Source organism: Columba livia, chromosome 13 (genome assembly GCF_036013475.1).
Source record: "Columba livia isolate bColLiv1 breed racing homer chromosome 13, bColLiv1.pat.W.v2, whole genome shotgun sequence".
Lineage (NCBI taxonomy): Eukaryota > Metazoa > Chordata > Aves > Columbiformes > Columbidae > Columba > Columba livia.
Window position 1 is genome coordinate 12,868,858 of NC_088614.1, and position 20,629 is coordinate 12,889,486.

Here is a 20,629-nt window from a genome sequence, read left to right on the forward strand (position 1 = left end):
AAATAGATCTTCTGGTGGGACTTTTCCCTTGGTGATAAATGAGTAACACTTGCTAGGACAGCACAGAGTGATCTCCTACTTTTTTTATGCACCCAAGCTGCCCAGCTGGCAGCAAAAGAGCATAGAAATAGAGAACGACTCAACAGGTACTGAGCCCCTGCTCTGTGTCTCCTGTTCACATCTATTTGGATGGTTTGAGCTTGACCAAATCAAACACAAGCACACAGCTGCATGAAGAATGCCCTCAACAAACACAACTTTTTATTTCTGTAGAAAACAAAGATATTTTTTAGGAAGGAACAGCTTATGAAACAGCAGTTTGCATGTTAATATACATAAATACACAAAGTTACAATTTAGTGGGAAATACATTAAAAAAACCTTTCAAGTACACAAAAGAAATGTAGTAAAATTGGACTAGCCCTTCCACATATCTGCCTCAGAGAGAAACGTTATCTCAAACGGAATGAGCTTCCACCCACAACCTACCAACAAATCTCTCCACTGGACACAAGCTGCAGAAGGGTGTGAGGACAAGCAGGGCCAGAGGGTTAACATCCAGTGTTTGAGATGAAGAGCAAACTTATCCATGACAGCTCAGCCCCCATTCTCTCGGCTATCAGGATGTGTGTAGTGTGATAATTACTCAGCCAGGACGTTAAGAGAGCTGCAAGAGGTAGGAAATTCCTCCTTACCTCCATCTTCAGGTCCCTGGAAGGGTAATACTGTACAACTTAATCACCCACGGGAGTGTGGGAACCCTGTCACCCCAGAAGGTGTTTATTAGCAGTCACGGGGAGGAGAACGTGGCCCCGCAGTCACGGCACCGGTGCTGCCAGGCAGTAAACACAACCGATGGACACAGAGCTTATGGAAAAAAGCTGCTGGCTGCAGGCAGCCTCTTGAGTAGAAGGAATAATGTCTATGGATACGGAAGAATAGCACAAATCACAGACTTGCTGAAGATTTTCCTGCCAAGACACCGTCAACAGAAAATTCATAGCATCATTTAAATAAAATACCAGTTTAAATGAATTTGAAAGACATTTACCACGTACAGGAAGCCAGAAGGCTGATCCTTATGTTACAAATTGTAATTAATTCCTTCTACTTTTTGTCCTATAGGAGTTTAGAGACCTGTTACATCACTAAACTCTTTTATAAAATTTTACAAACTGAGGAATAAAACTTAGTCTCCAAGAGAGAAGAAAGAGGAATCTGAACAACAGATAATCCCTGAACTCGGTCTACATGTTCTCATATTAAAATTCTTAAAATAAGCAACCTGTGCCACAGGGGTTGCGTCCCACTTCAAGCCATGCAACGGCAGAGATCCCATGCTTCACTTCAGCTACTGCAAGTGCAAAGGGCAATTCAAGTTTTCCTATCAGTCTCCAAGACAAAATTTAAACATTTGCAAAAATGGAAACATTTAAAACTCTTTAAACAATTGAAATCGGAACAGTTGCTATTAGAACATGACATATTTTATGTGTTTTTAAAAAACAAGGAACTCAAGTTATTAAATAATAATCTACATATCTTAAAAATTGAGGTTTTTTACATTACAGCCAGAAGTGGTAATTGTCCTGTCTTCCAAAGCAGGGATTGCTCATAAGTTATTTCTCTGAAGTGCCTCGCAGAGGTTTTGATTTGCATCTGGTTCCTCGGTCATCACCTCCACAGCCTCCCACTCCCCTGACCTGCTGGATTTCTTGATGGCCTCTACTACACTCTGCATGTACAGACCATCTTCAAAAGAGGCTGCCATGGAGACAGGTTTATGATCCCAAGTCCGACGGTCTTCCTGGTCTTGGAAAGACTGCCGCAGTGCTTGCGCCATGTACACCATCCCTTTTAGGTACAGCAGCGGGATGTCTTTAAACCCCTTATCCAAAAGGCCCTTGTTGACAGTCAGAGAGTCTGTAAACAGTAGTTCTTCTTGGAGCGCGGTGTTTTTCTGCCCATACAAGTCCGTCCCACGAGCTATGAGTCGCCCGGTAGACCCAACGATCATGACTTCATGGATGAATGATCCAGGCATGTTGAAGTTGAGTGTCACAGTGCAACAGACACCCTCACTCATTAGCATCTGGAAAAAGCAGAAGTCATCGCTAGTGACGTGGCGGATCCCGCTGATAGCCGTGTTCTGCTTCACAAAAGTCTTGAGCAAACCGTGGACCTTCTCTGCTCTCCTGCCGATGAGGTGAGTTAGGAGGTCGATGATGTAGGTTCCCATCGTATGCAGACCTCCTCCTCCCATCAGCTCGTCGCAGATCCAGTTGTACTTGTGGCTGAGCAGGCTTCCCCCATAAACCCGTACGTCACAGATCATCACGTTGCCCACGTAGTGTTCTTCTATCAACTGCTTCATCTTCACAAAGGCAGGCAAGAAACGGAGAACATTGCCAACGATGCTCATCAGCTTGGGGTAATACCTGGCAGCTGTGACCATCCGGAAGGCATCCACAGAGGTAGCAGCTTTCTCACAGATCACATTCTTCCCTATTCCTGCAGCACAAACAAACGAAAAAGAAATATAGCACACACGAGCAAAACATGCCCAGATGCCCCAAAGGTTGTCAAGAAATAGTGTTTTAAGAGTCAGGAATGCCAAGTGCAGCTAGACTCAAAGCTGCTTCTAAGATGCTCAGGTTGCAGAGCTGATAAACTCCCACAGAGAGAGGCTCCAAATAAAGAGAGGATTTTTACATCATGAAAGGTAAACAGCCAAATGTCACCACATGGCACCAAAAGAAGACATTATTTGTGCATTGTAGCTATAACATTATTTGAATGCCTGTACAGTCAGAGGGGAAAAAAACCAGTCATATACCCTGCAGGGAAGAGGTGAGTAAAGGGGAGATTTGATTTTCACTTTTTATTTCACCATCACTATTTTATTTACTATCACTATTATTTTAAATACATTAGTAGAAATAGGACATACAAGGCCTGTGTATAGAATACACAAATTAGAAAGAATGTTTTGGTAGGTGGATTGTTTCCAAAGCATCACTAACTGGAGAGCAAAACATTTCGGTCTGCACATCCAGCCTACTCATACAATCAGACTGCAAAGGTGACTGTGAGTTACACAGAGGAGAGCTGCACTTGCAAGCTGACCCACTGCATTTTTATTCCTACTGATGCATTTCAACTTGTGCCCAGCCTGAATCAACGTGAGTAGTCAATAATTCATAAAGCAGAAATAAAGTAATACAAAAGAGCATCCCAGTGCAAGCTTCAATGGAAATTCCTGCATCTGGTGCTCTGCTGGTATTCCCTCTTTCCCCCCCATCCTCACCTTTTGCTCATGGCATGGCTTAATTTTTCCACATACATCTGTTATGACAAAATACTTATCTAAACATTTTTCAGTGTAACAACCCCGGTGTACACCTAGAAGTCTCCAGACATTAGCTGGTCATGTCAGACCTGGAGGTCACTCACATCATACCGCAGTTTCTGCCCAAGAATTGCAGGAATTGCTGCACATTGTGGTGGGCACCTCTCTGAGAGCTTCTGACTGTGCTCCCTGCTCAGAGGAGCTTTTCACCCACTCCCTGATGAGAAGATCCCAGCACAAGCTCTTCAGTTTGTCTCTCACACAAGAGGAGAAGGCAGATCCCACGCTGCAGCTCCTGCTCTCAGCACCCCACCTCCTGGCTGTATTGCACAAGCCTTTCAGAAATTGAGCAGTGCAAGGGCCCTTTGACACATCGCTGTGCCCAGCTCAGCCAGGGGACAATCACAGCAAAGAAAACTCTGAACCTGTATTTCTATACGCAAGCAAAATCCAGCCAGAAAATGTCAAGACTACAATTTTCAGTAGTCTCTTCCAAAGAAATCCCCTAAAGAGATGTGAATCAATAGAAGCTGAACAAAGGGTAAGGTCAAACTCCTCAGGTGGACACCCTGGCTGGTAACCCCTTAAGTCAGGGATCATTTCTGACTTCCCCGTCCCCAACCCTGCGGCTGAGATGAGGCACAATGCTCTGTTCAATATTCTGCAAGGCCACCCTGAGATGCTTCAGCACCTGGTTAACCTGCCTTCTTGTGTAAATGGCACTTACCTCAAGCCAGGTTACAGAAAAATACAAGCAAAAAGAAAAACCAAAAGGATCTTCACAGCATCTTAAGCAGATTGCAGTTCTCGGAGTTTGCAGAAAATAGAAGTGACTCTGGATCTGCATACAGACTGGGCACAGTGCTGCAGCCAGTGCTCTGCTGGCACAGGTCTCCTCACTGCACAACCCCAACACCCTCACCACATATTCAGCAGCACAGGAGCCAGCTCAGCATACAAACCCAGCATGGAAATATTCACTCATCTTGGCTCTTTTTCTGGCAAGTTATTGCCCCAAGTTGGCTCTTCAAGGAGCCTGACAGTGTTCGCACAAAAGGAGCTGGGCCCCTGCAGTGGGGGATCAAGAGCAGAGAGGGCTGAGCCACCCCGGCCATCTGGGGGACAGCCGTTCCACACTGGGTGGTCAGTGACACTGGGCTATCCTTGTCCTGCTACCCACCCTCCCGTCAGCGCTGTTTTTTTTTGGCCAGCATACGCCGAGCCACTTGAGCAGCTAAAACTGGCTGATGCCTTTTTTTGGGATGGCGGAACAGTGCATGGGCAGCTGGGCACATCACACTGAGCGCTGCTGGAGTACCAGGATGGGGACCTGGGTACACTGGAACATCTCTGGGGTAACCCTGCAGTCACCCTCAGTGGGACAGCCCCTCAGCTGTCCCCACGCTCACAGAGGTGGCCATGCAGCAAGGACAAGGGCCAAGTCAGAGATGGCTACGAGGTCCCTTATCAACATAATGGGCATGACTTCTGCTTTCTGAGACAGAGCAACTTGCAACCCTCCTCTTGTCACTATTATTTGGGTAATGAATAACCTGAACTTTGTATCATATAGTTTTCTTAAATCACTGCTGCAAAATAATCTGTTGAAGTTCCCAACAGCTAGGAGACATGAGAGCCACCATGGGGTTCTGGTGCTCTTCAGAGCCTTCTGTGAGCCAGTTCAGCTCACCAACTGAGCCCGGTTTAGAAAAGGAAGTTTCCTCTTTCCGAGTGGGTGGGTTAAACCAGCTCACAGGTGGGTCTAAGCCCACAGAAGGCCGCACACCCGAGAGGAAGGAGATGGGGCTGTGCACTTGAATCTCCCCACCCCGGCGGCAATGAGTGAGGACAGCAGCAGCTCTGCTGCCTGCAATGAAGCTCATCCCAGGCTGCCCCAACAATGTGCCTCAGGGTCTTCTCTGTGCACACCTTGGAGTGAACCCTGTCTGCGGGGAGCACATCAGCTCCTGCAGACCAGCACTCCACTGAAGTCCTCCTGTTTATGGCTGTTCAACTGGCTGTAGTAGTAAGAGGGAGGGAAAAGACAACAAAAGGTCACCATTGCCAAGAGTCCTTAAACAAACCATCCACCTGCTCCCATGTTCAGGGGCATAAGAACCTGCTCGATTCTAAGAATTTTCAAACCAAACCCCGACTTAGTAAATAAGCTAAACATTTGAACAGAAGCCTTTTGACTCTGATTAGTATAATGTAGCCAAATCACTCAATGAAATAGAGGATTCAAAGTGTGTTCACATCCCATGGAAGCAATCAAAAAACAACAGGCGAGCCAAGACTTTTTGAACAGCAAAAAATAAGCTAGACAATTTTCTCCTAAAGGAATCTTATGTCTCCAGTCAGATCCATACTGTCTATCAGCACTGAGGCACCAGCTTCTCCTGCAGCTGGTTAGCCACACCACATCCAAAACCTGCCACATGCCACAAGTATTTTACAGCCCTAGTTAATAAAAATGCAAGCACAGTAAACTCGCTGCTTTCTCATTCTCCTTGGTGGACGCTGCCCAGAGCCATCACAGGTGCTGTTGAAGTGCACCAGATCAGTGCTTTGTCTACCATAAGAAGCTGGGAGCATCTGAGAAGCCTTCCCAAATAACCGTCTGTTTCAAATGTACTTGCTTTGGAAGTTTCCCAATGAATGAACACTCATTTCAAAACACACTCCTGCATTTCATTTCTTGTTTGCCTGTGGTTTGAAAAGACTTCCATGCTACTTGTTAGAGATGGGAAGCACAATATGCAAAGAGCACTCACAGCATGCTTGTTCATCCTGTTTCAAGAACAGGAAATCTGGGCTTGTCTCAACACAAAGCACTAATCAAGCCCTTTCTGACTCTTTCCTTCATAATTAACATATATCTACTATAATTTGTAGGGACTTCAAAAAAATCAGACGGTCAATCTACGTTGTAAAGATGTCTTAAATGATGTAATCAACCAGTGTAAACCACGAGAGACAAGTAAAAGGTTTCCGTGTAGCCACTCCACAAACCATCCAGCTGGGCTCAGTACGTGCAGCAGCATTACCTTTAGCATCCCAAATAAATTTTACTCTGGGGACTTCTCATGTTCTGCCTCCCTGAACATCACCTCACGCACAAGCATCCCGTGTTTTACATTCCACCCCAGCCAGTAACTCAGCTCTGGGCTCACCTCATGCAAAGGTGGATGCATTTTAACTGTGGGACAGGAACCACACCACAGGCATTTTGTGAAATTAATTTAGTTCCTCTGAGATCAAAAGAAGCACAAATTTTAAGATAGCTTCTTGCTTTGCCTGTTGTGGAGATAAACCATAAGATTACACTGATCTTAGTTTAAATTATCCTCTGGGCTTTGATCTGTTCTCTCTAGTTCATGAACCCAATCCAGCATTACTGCTTTTTCCCCATCATGCCAAAGTTGTACCCAGGGTTGTTTATGGATGCCTGTCAGCAAGAAAATGATGCAAGCAAAATGCACCACGTGGAAAAACAGAGGCTCTCCTCTTTGCCAGAAATAAAAATATAAGCAGATTGAAAATGAAAGTATTAAAAAGTATACAGTTAAGTAATAAAAGTGTAAGCACTTTAAAAACAAAGAAAAACGCCTCAACAAAACGAAACACACAAGACCGTTACCACTGCTCCAATCTGATCTGTTCCAACGCCCAGCCTCTCCAGTAAACACCAGTCTATCAGATACACCTCACTGACAAGAATTTTCCAACTACAAACATCACTGTAACAATCGGAACTTCTAGAGAAAACATCCTTGCCATCTTTGGCCCTACCCTGCTTTTGTGTTCCTTCCGAGTGCTCAGTCATGGCAAGCCATCCAACACTGGCTTAAAATACGTCACAACATACTTGGTAGCAGATCTATAAATACCATTGCAATGAACCTAGAAAGCTGCAAGACAAGGACAGCATCACATTGGGTCTGAGCTGCCTGCACTGGTTTGCAGATCAGAACATTTCAGGACAGGCAGAAGTGCAGAATAAACTGCACTTTACTACTCCATCCATTGATTTCCCCAGCTTTTTCAACATATCTATGCCTGCAGTTAAGCACCCATGTCACCTCTGTACTTCTGCACCAGCTTTATCTCCCTTTCCTCCTCTGGATAATGCCATCTTATGGCTTTCCAGCCTTCAAAGAAAGCTTTTTAGTTAATAATTCACCAGAAAATGTTCAATCCTCTTCCTTTAGCCCACTTGACCATCAACAGTCATAAGAACTAGTGAAACACTTATTACCTAACAAGTGTTTAAAAGAACTTTTAGCACATTAAAGAGCGAAATTCTAACTTACCAATATTAAAAAATCAGAATACCTTAGATTCAAAGGACAGTAGTCTAACAAGGTATAACAAATCTAACAATATAAACCAAAACAAGCTTAAAATCTCACTCTGCGTATCTAAGTGGCATTGCAAATGTTTGTGCAGGGAGTTGTTTACTTCCAAAACAAATTACTGCAGAGCAAGGAGGCCAAGAACAACCAACCACCCTAGCTCACATGGTTTGCGATATTACCCATCCTAAAATTAACTCATGTGAAACTCCTGTAAGGACAGTAAAAATATCACACTTATTGTTTACAAAATTAGACGCAAACTCACACCCACGCTGTACCATGTGAGAGGACATTAACACTACAAAGCCACACACTGGAGAACCGAGAAGTGTCGGGATGCCTGGGCAGTTGGCTCCCACCTCCCTGCCCAACCAGTCTGGGGTGTCGTCCCTTCTCTCCCAGCACATTTTGCTGGATTCCTCCTGCAGTTCCCAACATTTCCTCTTTCCCCAGCATCTGCCCTTCTGCATCAGGTGGAAGGACATCCTCCAGACATGGGTGTCCAGAGAGAGCTCCGGGTGGTGGCCAGGGACACAGCACGCTGGCCAAAAGCAGCATCTGCAGAGAATTGAGGTCCTACCTCATAAGATCCTAGTGAGTGCATACAAACATTTTTTTCCAAAGGATTTTAACTTTCAAGGTTGGTTTTATTTGTGGGGAAAACTGAGAGCAGAGCTTAACAACCTCCCCACCCCAAGCGAATCTGGATTTCCTATTGCAAAACGTGGGAAGATATGAAATTAATTAAGCAACTTAACTTGTTTGGGTTTTGTTGGTGGTTTGTTGTTTTTTTTTTTTAAGAGGCATAAAAACATTTTACCCCCTCATCATCATCTCTGACAACAGCTCATTTTTACCAAAACTTGCCCACCATAACTTCAGTTTGAAGAAGACATTGGATATTTTAGCCCAATTGGTTTAAGATTTGCAAAGTTATAAGCAATTATAAATAGTATTTTTACAAAAAAATTCTAGGTAACCTTTCTTGCAGACAGCACTACCAATTCCACGCAAAATCTTTAGCATTGCATTTGCACATTGGTGCAACTAGAATTGTGCCAGGACAACAGTTTCAAATTTCAATCTGCCAATGAGTTATGGATTTTTGGTCCAACCTTAAAGATAAAATGGTACCTAGAGCCTTCACAGCAATTTGCCGAGTTAGTGGTGGAGGGATATGGATGCAAACCAAATCTACTTCCTGGTGCAGCAAGACATCGTCAGTCCGACTCGTGTAGAAGGAGATGTTCATTTCCTCTGCCAGCTGTTTGGCTTCCTCTTCAGTTTTCCCCCAAAGCGCTTCGACGGAGAAGCCTTCTGCTCTCAGCAAGGGTACCAGTACCCGGGCGGTGCTGCCAGTTCCAAACACACCCACTCCAGGAAGCATTTTCATTCTGCATTCATTCAAGCATCAGGGTCAACACACAGGCCTTCGATAAAATGTTCAGCTCCTCAGCTTTCCATTCCACCCGCAGCTCCTAAAATGTTAAAGGTTACAAGTCAGTATGAACAAAAGGCATATTTCGACATCAAACTCATCTAGCCTGAGTGCCAGCTTCTGGCCTTCATACGGCATTCAAAATTTTCAAAGAGCCTCATGAAAAAAAAACAACTCCAAAACCTTGCAGTCCTTAGAGAAATAGTATTAAGGGACGAGTCAAACAGTCCTGTTGGAGAAGAATGGTAAGAGAGCAGCTTGACAAATCATGAGCACCACCTGAGCTTCAAAACTCAGGACACACGCACAGAAACACACATGAGCACACCAGGACAAACCAGAGACAGTGTGACCCAAACTGGGAGCGGCAGGAAGCGTCAAGGGGACCGGACATAGAATCTGTCACAGCAGCAGTAAAAGCGCCGCTGCTGTAATTGTGATGATGTCTCTTAATGAGATAAAAGTTTGCAAAATGAGGTAATATCTTTTATTAGACTGACTGAGATAGCTGGAAATAATAGGCCAGCTTCTGGGCGCATAAATCTTTCTTTCAAATTAAATACACAAACTGAAAACAACTACTTCGAGCTTAAGAATTTTATGGCAAATAGTTAAGTCACTGCAGAGAACATTTAGAAAATATGCCCTGTAGGGAAAGCCTGGATTTACTGAGCTTGTTCAGCCTGGGGAGGAGAAGGCAATGAGAAGAGTTAAATGTCAATGCATTGAAAACTGTTTTCAGAAAGGAAAAGGTCACTCTTCTATGTCCACTCGGGGTAGTTACAAGTTCTACTTAACTTGGGACAGCTAAAAATATCTCCTTCTGCCCACACCATCTAATCTCCAGGAATGCTGGGGTTTGCGCACAATTATTATATTCCCTACACACAAACACTTAGCTAAGTCAGACTTCTTTTTTTTTAAGTATTCCCTGGTAAATTAATCCCTTCAGATCCATACTTGCCAGTTCATCTTAGAACTGTTTCTGGCCATAACTGGCTGAACTGCCTTTGGCATTCACGTGAGCACTAACGTCAAGGAGAGATGTCAACAGTCTCCTCAATCTGTGGCACTGCAGCAACCTATGATCTGGATTTTATTCTGTGCCTTTTTGAATTCTTATCTACTACACCCACTGTTGACCTTTTCTGTTTTTCTTTAGTAAGGAAAAATTTTCTTAATTTTATTAACATGACAAATTCAGTTTTTTTTCAGAGGCTTATAAAGAAAAAGCAAATGCCATGTTGCAAAGAAAACCAGTATGAACACCAGATCAACACCTTTGGAAAAAAATCCCCACAAGCAACGAGAATCGCAGTCTGTTTTGGGAAGAGATGGTTACTCATCTCCCCATCCTAAAATACTCATGTTAGGTTAAAAGGTGTGAAAGCAAATCCCAGCACAGCACAGGGAAGCCTGAGGATGTGAGTCAAAGTACCCACAGTACAAATGCTTTGTATGCAAAGAGCGTTTTGTTAGTCTGGGGGCACCTACGCTGACCAGCATAACAAAACTGCCACCCCAACTGGATTTCTAGGTAGTTGTGTGGTATATACACTAACCTAGGAAGCAGAAACAGCAGCACTTGTGTGTGTTTTACAAAATAAATATTTACAGATACGATAAAACACCTAATGAAATATTTACTGAGCTAATTCAGTATGCTTTTTGTTTGTTCTGTGTGATGTTAGACTTGTAGTAATACAGTCATTGTCATTCTTTATAAACAAAGTTCATTTGAATTAAGTTCTTTTTATCCAGCATTTAGCAGAACACTCAAATAAGGACGGTATCAAAAGGATCTTGAAAATATTTAGTATTCTACATAAAAGGGTCATTTCCTGGCAAGAAGGATGGTTTGTATTCAGACTTGTTTTCTATAAATGTCACAAGCAAAAATAAAATCTTGCAACTGGATGGACAGTAAATACAATTGTTGAAGGCCCCACACATCTATATTTGGCAATTTACAGGCTGGAAGAAGAAAAACTGCTCACAGTGAAGAGAGCAGAAACCATTGTGGACCATTACAGGTGGCCAAAGGCAGTAAAAGAATAACAGCTGGTATCCAAAAAGATACTGGTCAGGGTAACACTGGTTCTGCAGAAGGAGAAAGCAATTCATGCTTCTACAATTCATCCTAAAAAGTTTGATTTCGGTTCCAAGGAAGGTGAGGCATGTGGTGAAGGAGCACACCAGCAGCAGGGGCATTATTTTCATTCAGCTGGTCATTGCTGTTGAGTTTGCCAAGAAAGAAAAGACAAGTAAAAAAGTTGTTACTGGTTGTCACATGCCCATGGATCTTAAGGTTGCATGAGAATCTTTGACAAAATCTACACAGGAACTACTCAGATTCTCACTTTGCACTGGGGTCTTGCACCAGTGACATTATGCCCTGCAGAGACCTCCTGTGAGAACAGATGCTGTCCCAGAGCTGTCAGTTCTGCAAGGACCCAGCAGAGACGACCGAAATGCTGGTGGGGACTGCGGGCATGGCTCTGGGAGCCACCAAAGCCTCTGCAGGAGGGGAGTGGGGGGAACCTCACTGGTCCACCCCGAGAAGCTGGAGCTCTTCTCATACGTGAAGTAATTTCTTCCCGTTAAACTGTTCATCCAGCCTTCTGGCACACACATGCATGAACCTTTGCAGGTAATGGTTCACGTGCACGCCGTTCATGTGTCAATCCCAAAGAGATCAACATACTTTCTTTACTGAATATGCTTTTAGCTCAGTGCAAGCAGGCTGTGTGATAACGCATGAGTCCCAAGCCTCGAGCAACTCCCAGCACAGCTCAAGAGAGGCCCGCACAGCACTGTCCTTCCTGCTCCCCGTGCAGCAGCCAAGGCCCGTTTCTGTCACTGCTGCCCGCCCGTACCGCCCGGGGCAGAGGCAGCGGGAGGACTGTGCCTAGACAGCCGGAGGGGGAAAACCGTGGAAAGCAAAAGGGCCCTCACGGTGTCCCTGTGCTGCAAAGCTCGGGCAGGGCCATGGCAGCCCGGGGCGGGGCTCGGGCACAGCCCGGGGCTGCCGCTCTGTGTGCGGGTCCCTCAGCGCCGGCCCGCACCTCACCTCAGCGGGCAGGGCCTCCTCTCCCGCCTCACCTGAGAGGGCTGGACCTGGCAGGCCCCCACCTCACCCCACCGCAGCGGGAAGGCCTCCGCCCCACTCCAGAGGGGCGGCCCCCCATCACCTCAACTCCCCACGCCGGCCCACACGGAGGGAGTCCCGCCGAGAACTCCCAAGCCCCTCCCGCGCCCAGCCCACCGCCTTCGGGCAGAGCCGCGCTCCGCTCGCCGCCAAGCGCGCCGGGGGCCCCGGGCAGCGCCCCGAGCTGCCGTTACCTGCCGGCGGTGGAGGGTGGGGGCTGCCGGCGCCGCCCCGCCTCGGCCCCCGCGCATCCTCCTGCCGGGCGCGCTCCCGCGGCGGCCGCTCGTTCCCGGCTACGCCCGGCTCAACCCGCGCAAGCGCAACAGCCCCACCCCTTTGCCAGGCAGCGGCGCCGGATATGGCGGCACCCAGAGCAGCTTCCCCTGCCGCGCGGAGAGTACCCTATCACTCGGTCAGACAGGGGTGAGAGGGCGGGCCTTCGGCCGACGGACAGCACATGCAACCAGTAGGAGGCCGGCACGGCGCGTCATCCGGTCATGGATGGGCTCCCGCTGAGAGGAATGCTGCGGTCCCTCTCGCCGCGGACCGCGCTGGGCTCATTTGTAATGTCTCGGAACGGTCGGGCGGTGGCGCTTATGGACAAGCAACTACGGCTCGTTAGTGAAACCTCTGTTCGAGTCCTGGTGCGCCGCAATAAAGAATGCTTGCTTTATACCACTTTCGAATAGTGTTAGGAGTCTTTTTTGCCGACATTTCGGTATCAGAGCCACCCAGGGAACTTGTGCAGTCAGATTTCCCGGCTGTCGTCTTCGACTCGGGGGATCCACGTCTCACAAGTCTCCGTTGCTCTAGGGCGGGATTCTGCTCAACAACCGAAGGTGTGTTTTCAGACACCCTGGGGAGGGGAGAGCAGCGCGATGCTCAGAGGAGATCAGGACATCAGGCAGGTGCTCCTGAGCACCTTTTGTATTTCCTACGGTCACTGCAAGGGAGCAGGGAGCTGCTGAGAAACTCTGCAGCCTCCCTCTTGCGTTATATATTGTGTAGTGTGCAGTGCGTGGTGTAGCTGCCTGACAATACGGGGCACCCTGTGCTATTGACACTATTGTCATTTCCTTTCTCCTTTGCAGGGAGCATCGTGAAGGGGCTCTGATAGGAGAGGAGCTCTGTGGAGCCAGCCCTAGGCAGGACGTTAACCCCAGTTCTGTCGGCACTGCGGTTGAGAAGACTGAGAAGGTGCTGCCCGCTGGAGAAGGGCCCCAGTCCTGGTGGGATGCATGCAGTTCTGTGAGTGAGGAAGAGCTTGTGCATGGAAACGGAAGGGCTCATGGGTTTTGCTATCACTGACATGTCTTTTCTGAGCCCTGTTAATGATCTTCCTGTTTCCTTCCCTCTCCTAATTGCAATGTAGAAAATTATCCTAACTGAGTGGAGAACCCGACTCACTAAGGACAATCTAGGTAAGACTTGTCCTTATGTCCGCGCCTGGAGCAGGATGGCTCATGTCCATCTTCTGCACCAGAGACTTTGGAAGATGACCACAGGTACTGCCTGCTCCAGGATCCTTGATGCCAACATCTCTGAGATGGGAGGAGGATGCAAAGGAGTTCACCTTGTGTCTGATTGGCTTCTTCAGTGCCAGTGAACGTGAGAACCAGAAGAGAAATTAAAGGGAAGGAAGCAACAAGTACGTGTCGTTGTGAAGTCATAAGGCAGGAGGAGAGGAAGGCTTGAGTGCAGAGAGGAACTGAACATCAGAAAGAGCATAGATTAAGAAGTCCAGAGAGGAGAGCAAGAGAGACACAGAGCCTAGAGCCTCTCACTGTCATTCTTGTGGATCTTGTACCACAGGAGTTTCATTTTATGACCCTGCTGTCAGATCAACTTCAGTTGTGTTTCAGCCAGGAGGTTCCACTGGCAAGTGGAGAAAAGCTCCAGCAAAGACCCTTATCCGCCAGAAGATGCATGTGGCTGGGCTGTGTGTGTCTGGCACGGGGGCTTCGAGGGAGACCTGGGGTGCGGAGAGGTGCAGCCAAAGCCAAGTGTCTAGGACTCTGCCGTCTCCCTCCATAGATGCCCATGGGACTCTGGGAGCGCACCTGCCATGTGGAGAGGTACAGGATCAGGCCAGGGGCATGCCAGTGTTCCCAAATTTCCACCATCACTTGCTTTCTGCAGCCTTCCTTTAGTCTTTGCCTTGCGAGCATCCCTGTGGGGCAGGCTCTGCTGCTCCCCATGCTGCACTGGAGGTGGTGTTGAGACCACACTCAATAGTGACAGAAGATGGTCCCAGTAGGATACAGCTCTCCACATTGTTTTGGGGAGGGCTGTGGTTATGAACCCCCAACCCGCATCATCCCAGGAAATCGAGAGAAAACAGGGATGGGAAGAAGGGGGCAGAGAAGGTGGGATGAGGCGGGTGGTGATGAGGACTCATGTAACATGCAGACGTGGGGGTTTGCCTTTGCAGAAGGCAGGATGTCAGGTCCAGCTTCAAAATGAGGCCAGGACGTGCTTACTGGAAATGCTGACAGGAAATTAAAGGGGAAGAAATGGCAAATGGGAGCAGGTTTTGCTCCAAGCACAAAAGAGGAGGAGGGGTGGTATGGGCAGCAGACGTTACACCCATGGAGGCTGTGGACACAGAGGGGCCTGCGCCCACTGCCTGTGCTGCCCACGTCCCTTCAGTGGCAGTGGTGACAAAAGCCGTAGCTGGCCTGGTCAACGCAGCTCTGGGGAGGAAAGGACGTTGTTGCAGCTGAAGGTATCAGGGGCCTGCAGGGGTCCCTGCCTGGCTGGGGCTTGCACATCCCACGTGTGGACAACCAGAAAGCTCTGAGCAAGCCCTTCCCATGTCAAACCGCAGTGGTCCTCAGTGTTTGGGGGATGGCAGAGTATGTAGATCCCAAACCAGCCTCAGCCAGCACACCGAATGGGGTGGACATCACCCCATCAACCCGCCATGACAGCAACATTGCTTTCTCCAAGGTCCCCTGAGCAGATTTGGGTGGCACAGGGAGGCGGAGCTGCAGGAAACTGGGGAAACCCCTTTCCCTTTTGCTCCCCATGCCAGTGACACAGGAGCTACTGGGCTGCGACATAAAATGCTGGGAAATGGTAATCAGTGGTGCTCAGCTGCGTGATTTGAGTTTGTCTCAGGACCGAGGACACGTGGCCAGGATGAAACTGCAGGAGGAATCTAAACAGTGAAGAGAGGAGATAAAAATCAGGCTGAAGCAAGAGAAGGGGAAGCGAGGGGAAGCCTGTGAGTGCAGGGTGAACTGCCTGGCTGCCCGGCAAGAGGGAACCTTCGGGCAGGGCTGCAGCTCGCTCTGTCCGAGCAGCGACCCTCAGGCTGTGGAGAGAGGCGGGAAGCTCCAGCCGATCCCACCAGGCACCCAGCATCATCGCCACAAGGCGGGAGGAAGGGATGGAGGTCCAGCTGGCCGGTGGCTTGCTGCCCCTGCTGCTCCTTGCCTGGCTGCCTGCTGGTGAGTCCCCCCATGCCCTCAGCTCTGCTCGGAACTCTCCCGTCTTTGCATTCACCTGCAGTAGGTTTGGGATGTGGCTGCTGCTGCTTTTTCCTCCCATCTTGCAGCATTTAATCTCCACCCCTACTCCAGCACCTCACCATGTGCCTTGCAGAGGGGTTCCCCCCCTGCAAGTGCCCGTGCCCAGGCTGCGGGCTCTGCCCACGGGGACTCAGCTTTAGGTTCTGGGGTTTTGAACCACCATTGCCTTCAGCGGCAAGGAAAGAAAACAGTCAGGGGCTGGGGAAGTAAATAGATGCTCACAAGCCTGATGACTGCACAGGGGGTCAGCTCCATGTGGAGGATGTGGATATTCCTTACCACCAACCCAGCCCTCCGTGGTCATTGTTTTGGTTTGGTTTCGTTTTCTTTTGTTTTTCGGCAGGACTTACTCACCAGACTTCAGCTACGATCGATGTGCTGGTAGGGTTAGATGTCATCCTGCAGTGCCTGCTCCCGACCAGCACCACTGGGGAGGTGAAGTGGTTCAATATCACCCAAAACAATGGAGGAAAGCAGAACGAAAGTGAGATGGAAGAGCATTCTGCCCAGCTCCTCTTCCACAATTTGAACAAAGCACATACAGGAACGTACGCATGCAGGACGAAGAGCACAGGGACCACGCTCAGGAACAGACATTCTGGCCAGAATCCTGGTAAGACAAACAAGCCTACCAGCCCCCAGAGGAGCAGAGAGGAAGGACCGAGGAAGAAAAAGCAGAGACTTAAGAGAGGGACGACTCTGCTGAGGTGGGAAGCGACTGCAGCTCAGAAGTTCAGGAATAATTCTGAAGTACCCCAGGGTGAGCATGAGGGGATAGGATGGGGTCTACTATGTTTTCTTTGCTTCTCAAGGGCTGACCATATCCCCACAGCTCACCTCCCAGTCCCACCTCACGCTCCATGAAATGGTGGAGCCAGAGCCTGTGGCCTCGGTGGCACTTCCTGCTTGGGTGCCAGAAGACCCTTCTGTCTAGGTTGCAGGAGGAGGAGGAGGAGATGTCTTCCCCCTGATTCTCCCATTTTCAGTCCTTTCTGAAACAGGGCAATGCTTGTGCACTGCACGGTGTTGGGCGCCACTAATCAATGGGCGCCACTAATGTGCAATGTTTCCATGTTCAATGTTGAGGAACATTTAGCAGCCAGATTTGGAAAAGAGTACCAGCTGCTGGAGGAAAGGACAGTTACTTCACTGTGTCTCCCATGAGCAACACATGCCTGTAGGATATGACCCCTGCAAGGTCATATATATGACTTATTACTTATTGCTTATATTTTTGTTTCCTCCAGGGAAAGTCAGACAGCCAGAAGAGTCAGACATCCCCATGGATTGCTGGTTCAAGATTTGGACAGAGAATCTCATAGTACATGTGAAGTGGTACAAATCTGCAGGTCTGGAGATGGGCAGTCAAACTGACACCGTGGCTCTGGGAGAAAACTGCACCGAACTCACCAGTTCTGACGAGAGTGTAGCCAGCGTGGGACTCTGTGTGTGCAGGGTGTTCGTCACAAGAATAAACTCGACAGACACTGGAAATGGCACCCAAGAGGCAGTTCCCAGTAAGTGACACCGTTTACATTTTCATGTGGGTGATGAACAAGCAGATAATGATGCTACAATGAATGTTTCCTGTTACTGCTGCACTCCATTTCTCCTTAAAGCATCACAGGCACTGCAGGGACTGACCCAGCACAGCCCTTTGGCTGCTTGGCCATCAGGTTCTTGAAACAGGACCTGCCACATACTCCAGCTGCAGCACATCAGTTGAATGCTGAGATGGCTGGAGCTGTGGTGGCAGGAGGACGACCAGGGCTGGGGGGCCCAGGTTTCTGCCCCAAAGCAGAGCGGGGAGCATGGTGTCCTCTGCTATTTCTCACTTGCGCTTCTGTCTTCCAGCCTGTGTCCCTGGGGCACTTCAGACCAATGTCACTGAGAAGGAGACCTGGACAGGTGAGTCTCCACAGTGCCATGGCTGCAAGGGTTGGGGGCAGGAAGTGTCCTCAGGGAGAAAGAGGAGCAGCAAAAGGGGAAACACATCCAAATGTTTTCCTGTGAGTGGGTGGGAGCTGCTGGCAAACTGGAGTGGGCACCAGCAGATCAGAGGCTGTGATAATGGGAAGGGCTCTGATCATAGAATCATAGAATAGTTTGGGTTGGAAAGGACCTTCAAAGCTCATCCAGTCCAACCCCTGCCGTGAGCAGGGACATCTTCACCAGATCACATTGTTCAGAACCCTGTCCAGCCTGGTCTTGAATACCTCCAGGAATGGGGAATCTGATTCTCTGACCAACCCCCTGGCTGAGTTTAGAAGAGTTTTTGGAGACGGTTCCCCACTAGATTTTGTCAGCACCCTGGGGCTGTGTGGGTGATTTGGGGTCTGGAATCCCAAGTTTGGAAAAGAACTATTGCCCCTGAAAGAGGCAATGGCAACATGTGTCCCTGCACGGGGGGATGGCGGCTCACAAGTGCCTCTTCTAGCTTTGTGTGCAGGACTCTACTACCCCTTGTGTATCATCTTCGGCTTAGCGGTTGGGACGCTTCTTTACATGCCAATAATTTGCTTTCTGCTGTGGCAGCGCAGAAGGAACAGAAAAGGTAAGGCTGAGCCTGTGCCGAGCCCCCATCTCCTGTGGGAGCCAGTCAGCATTTCCTCCTCACCTTGTCTGGACATGCCAGGGCTTGGGAGATGTCCATCTTTGATATCCTACTGCTCCTGCTCACTCGGTGTTCCCTGCATGAGTCTGTCCTCCTGGACAAGCTGTCCCGGGGTGGGGAGAAGGTTCACCTGCTCCCTTCCCTCTGGCCAGCTGCTGCTCAGGGTCCAGTTATAGCACAAGCCATGGTGAAAGTGAAACAGGTCTTGCACATCACCACATTTCCAGAAGTGTCCAGCTCAGAGATCTTCTCCAGCCCCTCCAAAGGCTTTTAAATCCTTGCTAACCCCTCCTGCCCCTTGGCCATCTTCAGAGCCAGCCAGCCGTTGAGCCCCATCCTTTCCCGCAACAAAAGCAGGACCAAAGCAGATGTTTTCTTCATTTAAAATAATTATGATTATTTTAACTACTATTTAAACTACGTTTCTTTTACCAGGAAAGCTCACAAGCAGGCAAGTGGCAGAGGAAAATCAGCTCAGCACGGTAAGCCAGGGAGGGCTTTGCACATATTATTTCCTTCTCCCTGTACAAAAATCAAGCAAACAAACAAACAACAAAAAACAAACCACTGGCTGTCAAATACCCATTTAAAGGATTTCAGAAGAAAATCAGCTTTGCTTTTGGCAAACGTGGTCCTAAACACTTACTAATTCCTATTAAGTAGGGGCTTATGAGCTCCTGAATAGGTGACACCTCTGAGCAAGCTGGATAAGTGCAAATAGTTGTGCCAGTGGAAAAATATTAGCATGGGAGAGGCAGAAGGGAAAGCCAGGGCTCTGCTCATTGTTCTCTCCCCTGCAGGCAGCCCCAGTGACAGGGACCGAGGACCTGACCTATGCCAACCTGAAGTTCGAAAAGAAGGGGACTAAACCCACCTCTTCTGACATTATTTACACCGAAATCAAACCATTGCAACAACAGCAGAAGAGCAGGGATGCTGGTGCTGCTGATGCAGGAGTGGATGTCTCCCCTGAAGGAGGTGGCAAATGAGGGAGAAAGGAGGGACAAGCAGCTTATTGTATGTCCGTCTGGGTCTTCAGCCCCAAAAAACTAGGCATCAGCTCATACAGAACTGCAATCTTGGTGACCAAAGCCACCTATCTATCGCCAAACGGCTGCACCACTGTGCTTTGCGTTCCCCTGGAAGATGCCATCTCTCAAGGTGAGGACAGAGCTCTTCCAGACGGTTTTCCCTTTGCCTTTCCGCAGCTCCAAGCAGCACTGAGCCTCAGCAACTCCTTTCATGGCCTCAGGTCATCAATGGGCACTTCTAGCAACTTGCACCGTGTTTCAGAAATGTCTGTGCACTGCGCGGCCACCATGGTCCACGAAGCATTCGGTGTCCCCTTAATGCTGGACATGCTGGGTGGGGTGGCCATGAGAAGCTCCTCTTGGCACTGGAAAAGTCCTGGAGGAATTTTCTGGGTTTTCGCTGGAGCAGGCACCTGCTGTCATGTGGGTTGACCTTGCTCTGGTTCACTGGCTTGAAACACAAGGAGCAAGGATGGGAAAGTGTCATTTGCTTTGCAGAGGTGCAACGCGGCTGCTGCCACAGTGATCCATGTGGATCTGCTTCATACCAGGATTGGACGGGTGTCCTTGTGCATGTAGAGCTTTCCTGTAATTTAGGAAAAAAAAAGTAAAAAAAAAAAAAGTGGTCTTTTGCCCTTTTGCCCTCAGTGTTTCCAGTTCTGTGCTGCTGATGGAAACCCAGCTGAAGTCCAGCAGGAACAGTCACCCAGCCATGGAGATTTTCTGGTTTCTCCACAGTCCAGTGTCAGAGCAGCTACCCATGGGAGATGTCCCCAGATCAGTGGTGGTGGAGCTCCCAGTGCCCTGGGACCAGAGCTCAGGTCACATGAGTCCAGGAGGACACAGGCAAGGGCTATGGAAAAGGAAAAATTTGGGAAAAAATCCCAAATATTTGGGGAGAGCAACCAGTGCAAAAGGGGGTGGGATGTGAGGGTCAAACTGTTGAACTGGAGAGGTTCATAGAGGCATCAAGGTTGCCAGGGAAGTGCTGCCCAGGGATGCAAAGCAGAACCAGGCTCCACTAAACTGCAGGACATCCTCACCAGTCTCCTCCTGGGTACCTGCAATCATAGAGGAGGAAGAGGATCCCTAGGCTGCCCTGGCTTGGAAAGGGAAGGCTTAAGTTAAACAGGCAGGTATGAAATGCAGCCAAAACCT

The 20,629-nt window shown here is 48.5% G+C and overlaps 2 protein-coding genes across 3 annotated transcripts; one reads left to right on the forward strand and one right to left on the reverse strand.

The window, feature by feature from the left end:
* Nucleotides 1-232: 232 nt before the first annotated feature.
* Nucleotides 233-12,642, reverse strand: GFOD2 (Gfo/Idh/MocA-like oxidoreductase domain containing 2). Of its 2 annotated transcripts, XM_065029179.1 has the most exons (3): nucleotides 12,488-12,642; nucleotides 8,842-9,185; nucleotides 233-2,511 (listed from the first exon to the last, which is right to left on the reverse strand). In XM_065029179.1, exons 2-3 carry the CDS (start codon nucleotides 9,098-9,100, stop codon nucleotides 1,613-1,615), a joined length of 1,158 nt encoding a protein of 385 aa, XP_064885251.1. In that variant the 5' UTR covers nucleotides 9,101-9,185; nucleotides 12,488-12,642; the 3' UTR covers nucleotides 233-1,612. The 2 variants fall into 2 exon arrangements, with proteins under 2 accessions (XP_064885251.1, XP_005512699.1); XM_005512642.4 differs by lacking the exon at nucleotides 12,488-12,642 and having other exon boundaries at nucleotides 8,823-9,017.
* A 2,820-nt stretch (nucleotides 12,643-15,462) lies between these two features.
* Nucleotides 15,463-20,097, forward strand: LOC102098435 (uncharacterized). The gene is made up of 7 exons (XM_005512644.4): nucleotides 15,463-15,745; nucleotides 16,170-16,586; nucleotides 17,074-17,343; nucleotides 17,681-17,734; nucleotides 18,264-18,380; nucleotides 18,876-18,922; nucleotides 19,241-20,097. Exons 1-7 carry the CDS (start codon nucleotides 15,685-15,687, stop codon nucleotides 19,427-19,429), a joined length of 1,155 nt encoding a protein of 384 aa, XP_005512701.2. The 5' UTR covers nucleotides 15,463-15,684; the 3' UTR covers nucleotides 19,430-20,097.
* The last annotated feature ends 532 nt before the right edge of the window (nucleotides 20,098-20,629 follow it).